The sequence below is a fragment of the Clupea harengus genome, chromosome 4 (genome assembly GCF_900700415.2).
Source record: "Clupea harengus chromosome 4, Ch_v2.0.2, whole genome shotgun sequence".
Classification (NCBI taxonomy): Eukaryota; Metazoa; Chordata; class Actinopteri; order Clupeiformes; family Clupeidae; genus Clupea; species Clupea harengus.
In genome coordinates this window covers 24,501,410-24,506,409 of record NC_045155.1, presented here as the reverse complement: position 1 = coordinate 24,506,409, position 5,000 = coordinate 24,501,410, and the positions used below count along the sequence as shown (strand labels likewise).

Here is a 5,000-nt window from a genome sequence, read left to right as displayed (position 1 = left end):
TATGAACACTCCGTGAGATATATGAAGCAGCCCAACACTCCGTGAGATATATGAACACTCCGTGAGATATATGAAGGAGCACAACACTCCGTGAGATATATGAACACTCTGTGAGATATATGAACACTCCGTGAGATATATGAAGGAGCCCAACAGGAAAAGTAGAAACATTTAGAGACCTTACCTTCAGCCAGACACACCGCTAGCAACACCAACGTCAGCATGGTGAAGACAACACAGTCCAGAGGAGTTCAAGAGGTGTGTATGACTGAGTCTAAGAGGTGTGCAAAATGGCTCCTGTGTCCACTCCAACACACACACACACACACACTGAAGAGTGGAAGATTAACCAGCGCTGAGGCCAGCAACATCTGCTGAAGGCAAACCCTTTCCCACTTCACACACACTTAAACACATATATATGACACACACACACACACACACTCATACACACATATATGACACACACACCATACACATTATACACGACAAACACACACACACACCCCACAGCAAACCCTTTCCCACTACACGTTACTGTCTCTGCTGAAGGTAAACCCTTTCCCATTTCACACACACACACACACACATACACATCATACAACCCCAAATCAGAAAAAGTTGGAACGGTATGGAAAATGCAGATAAAAAAAGAAAGCAGTGATTTATAAATGTACCTTGACTTGTGTTTCATTGCAGACAGTATGAACACAAGATATTTCATGTTTTGTCTGGTCAACTTCATTTGATTTGTAAATATATACATCCATTCCTGCCATTCAGGCCTGCAACACATTCCCAAAAAAGTTGGGACGGGGGCAATTTAGGGGTAGTAATGAGGTAGAATAATTAAATAATAATGTGATTTGAAACGAGTGATGTCAACAGGTCATTGTAATCATGATTTGGTACAAAAAGCAGCTTCCAGGAAAGGCCTAGTCCTTTAGGAGCAAAGATGGGCCAGTTTGCCAACAAACGTGTGAGCAAGTTATTGAAATGTTTAAAAACAATGTTTCTCAAAGAAAGATAGGAAGGGATGTGGATATTTCACATTCTGGAGGAATTCCACGGCGTAAAGGGCAAGGGCGCAAGCCTAAGCTGAATAACCGTGATCTCCAATCCCTCAGACGGCACTGCATCAAGAACCGTCATACATCTATAAGCGGTATAACCACATGGGCTCAGGATTACTTTGGCAAACCTTTGTCAAGCACTACAATACATAGTTACATCCACAAATGCCAGTTATAACTGTACTGTGCCAAAAGGAAGCCTTATGTTAACCGTGTCCAGAAGCGCCGTTGACTTCTCTGGGCTCGGAGGCATCTGGGATGGACTATCACACAGTGGAAATGTGTGTGTGTGTGTGTGTGCGCGCACTAGGTCTTCTCTGGGCTCGGAGGCATCTGGGATGTACCATCACACAGTGGAAACGTGTATTGTGGTCAGACTTCTCAGTATTTTAGGTCTTTTTTGGAAGAAATGGACGCCGTGTGCTCCAGACCAAAGGAGAAAAGCACCATCCAGACTGTTACCAGCAACAAGTTGAAAAGCCAGGGTCTGTCATGGTATGGGGTTGTGTCAGTGCCCTTGGCAAAGGTAACTTACACTTCTGTGATGGCACTATTAATGCGAAAAGTACATAGAGATTTTGGAGCAACATATGCTGCCTTCAAGACGACATTTTTTTTTTAAATATGTTGCAAGAATCAAAATTGAATTAAGTGTTTATTTTGAAAAAACAATAAAATGAATGAGATAAAACATCAAATAATGTGCTGTGTAATACAATGTAATACAGGTCAAAGAGAATTTATAAATCACTGTTTTCAGTTTTAATTTTAATTGAACATACCGTCCCAACTTTTTCTGATTTGGGGTTGTACATGACACACACACACACCATACACATTTTACACGTCACACACACACACACACACACACACCCCACAGCAAACCCACTTTTTCCCCCAGGTTTTTATTCCGTTGTGTGCTGGACGTTGTGTTATGGACCTTAATATTCAGCAGTGTCTGCTCCAGCCATGGATTTCCATTCTTTAAATATCTAATATCTACACCAGTTATTTAAGCTTTGCATTATTTAAATATCTAATATCTACATCAGTTATTTAAGCTTTGCATTCTTTAAATATCTAATATATACACCAGTTATTTAAGCTTTGCATTCTTTAAATATCTAATATCTACACCAGTTATTTAAGCTTTGCATTCTTTAAATATCTAATATCTACACCAGTTATATAAGCTTTGCATTCTTTAAATATATTATTCTAATATCTACACCAGTTATTTAAGCTTTGCATTCTTTAAATATCTAATATCTACACCAGTTATTTAAGCTTTGCATTCTTTAAATATCTAATATCTACACCAGTTATTTAAGCTTTGCTTACATTGAAGAGGCTCATTTTCCACCCCTTCTGTACTTGGTGCATGGTGTGCGTGGAAATGTGTGTTAAAGCACGCCCTGTAGGTGACGGCATAGGCCATGCGATGGCCTGTGTGTGTGTGTGTGTGTGTGTGTGTGTGCGTGCGTGCGTGTGTGTGTCCAGGTGTTTTCTACCAAGTGCTTCTCAGCGGCCCGGACCAATCTGGCCACCTGGCCCTACCGGGCTCTTACTCGACCCTGACCCGGCCGTTATCGGGCTTATGTTATATCAGATCAGAACCTGATTCATTCAGTCTAAGATCCATGATACAAGAGTCTGAGATCCAAGGCAGGATAGATCACATTAGCACTTTATTGGCACTTGCTGACGCAACAAAACAACACAGACTGCCAGATGGGAGTATACTGCACTGGGTGGAGTTTCAGGCAGTGGAGGCCAACTTTCTTCTTAGCCGTACTGGTTTAGAATCTGAGGGAGAGGAGAGGAGAGGAGAGGAGAATGTGTGTGTGTGTGAAATATTCATTCACTCATATTGTGCACCTGTGTGTGTCCACAACCTTTGCAAGTGTGTGTGCATGAATGTATGTGTATTTATTTGTATGTATGAGTATATTCATAAGAATGTATGTGTATTTATTTGTGTGTATGAGTATATTCATAAGAATGTGTGTGTGTTTGCGCATATGTGTGTTTGCACTTAAACTGTTGATCCATGAGACGTAGGCACTGACACTGGTGTGTGTGTGTGTGTGTGTGTGTGTGTGTGTGTGTGTGTACACACTTACAGCGTTGATCCAGGAGATGTAGGCACTGACACTCGTGTGTGTGTGCGTGTATGTGTGTGTGTGCGTGTGTGTGTATGTATGCGCGTGTGTGCGTGTGTGTGTTGTGTGTGTGTGTGTGTGTGTGTGTGTGTGTATGTGTGTGCGCGCGCACGTGTGTGTGTGCTGTGTGTGTGTGCGTGTGCGTGTGCGTGTGTATGTGTGTGCGTGTGTGTGTGTGTGTGTGTGTGTGTGTGTGTGTGTGTGTACACACTTACAGCGTTGATCCAGGAGACGTACGCGCTGACCCTGGTGAACACGGAGGGTCTCTGCACCTGGTTGCAGGAAGAAGCTCCAAAGCTCACAATTCCGTGCACCTCCCAGATTCCGTAAGAGTTCTGGCAGTTCAGGGGGCCACCGGAATCTCCCTGGAGACACATCAGCCAATCAGAGAGACTTTTATCATCACTGTACGCACATACACTGTTGGTGGATATGTGTGTTTATAATCAGGTGGATATGTGTGTTTATAATAAGGTGGATATGTGTGTGTATAATAAGATGGATATGTGTGTTCATGTTTATAATAAGGTGGATATGTGTGTTTATAATAAGGTGGATATGTGTTTATAATAATGTGGATATGTGTGTTTATAATAATGCGGATATGTGTGTTTATAATAATGTGGATATGTGTGTTTATAATAATGTGGATATGTGTGTTTATAATAATGTGGATATGTGTGTTTATAATAATGCGGATATGTGTGTTTATAATAATGTGGATGTGTGTGTTCATATAATGAAGTATGTGTGGAAGTCTGAATACATGTCAAATCTCTCTTTGTGAGTGTCACTTCTTCAGACTTTAAACTGCTGCTAGCTCTTCTTGTACTTTAAATTGTTGTTACTTGTTAATGTTATATGTTATAGTGTTATATGTTATATGCTATATGTTATATGTTATAGTGTTATAGTGTTAAATGTTATTTTTGGTATATGTTACTATGTTACTATGTTACTTTGTTATCTGTATCTACTGTCTACTGTCTACTGCGTAGATGTTGCTGGCCAAGTCTTAAGAATTTCGCTGCGCTGAAGCAATTTGGTGTATGCGAAAATAAACTCTTTGACTTTGACCATTTTCTCCTGTTCTGTTCTGTAAAGATCTCCTGATGTGGATATAGTGGGGTTCTGTGTCTCAGGTCTCTCTCTATGAGAGCGTTCTGTAAGGTGTGTGTGTGTGTGTGTGTGAGTGTGAGTGTGAGTCTGTCTGTGTCTGTGTGAGTGTGAGTGTGAGTGTGTGTGTGTGTGTGTGTGTTGTGTGTGTGTGTGTGTGTGTGTACACACTTACAGCGTGTGTGTGGTGTTCTGTGTCTCAGGTCTCTCTATGAAAGTGTTCTGTAAGGTTCTCTTGATGTGGGTATTGTGGTGTTTGTCTCAGGTCAAGCTTTCTGTAAGCTGTGTGTGTGTGTGTGTGTGTGTGTGTGTGTGTGTGTGTGTGTGTGTGTGTGTGTCTCACCATGCAGGACCCAGTGGTGCCTTCTCCGCCGGCGCACACCATCTTGTCGGTGAGGAGGAAGCTCCACCAATCAGGCTGCTTGCAGATGTCGTACTCCACCACAGGAAGCAGGGCCTGCTGCAGCGAGTCAGAGCCGTCGCCATTGGCTAAGAGGAGCACAAGGACGAGTCAGAGCCGTCGCCATTGGCTAAGAGGAGCACAAGGACGAGTCAGAGCCGTCGCCATTGGCTAAGAGGAGCACAAGGACGAGTCAGAGCCGTCGCCATTGGCTAAGAGGAGCACAAGGACGAGTCAGACACACACACA

The 5,000-nt window shown here is 42.4% G+C and overlaps 2 protein-coding genes across 2 annotated transcripts in view; both read right to left on the bottom strand.

Moving 5' to 3' along the window:
- LOC116220234 (chymotrypsin-like elastase family member 2A) overlaps positions 1-224 on the bottom strand; it is a gene marked incomplete at its 3' end in the record, with an annotated part of 6,202 nt that extends 5,978 nt beyond the window's left edge. Inside the window, exon 1 of the mRNA XM_031565584.2 lies at positions 185-224. Coding sequence (XP_031421444.2) covers positions 185-224 — 40 coding nt within the window. The remainder of the gene's footprint in view (positions 1-184) is intronic.
- A 2,520-nt stretch (positions 225-2,744) lies between these two features.
- LOC105902188 (chymotrypsin-C-like) overlaps positions 2,745-5,000 on the bottom strand; it is a 4,569-nt gene continuing 2,313 nt past the window's right edge. The window contains exons 7-9 of the mRNA XM_031565583.2: positions 4,695-4,840; positions 3,451-3,600; positions 2,745-2,879 (exon numbers count right to left, since the gene is read on the bottom strand). Coding sequence (XP_031421443.1) covers positions 2,859-2,879; positions 3,451-3,600; positions 4,695-4,840 — 317 coding nt within the window. The 3' untranslated portion in view covers positions 2,745-2,858. The remainder of the gene's footprint in view (positions 2,880-3,450; positions 3,601-4,694; positions 4,841-5,000) is intronic.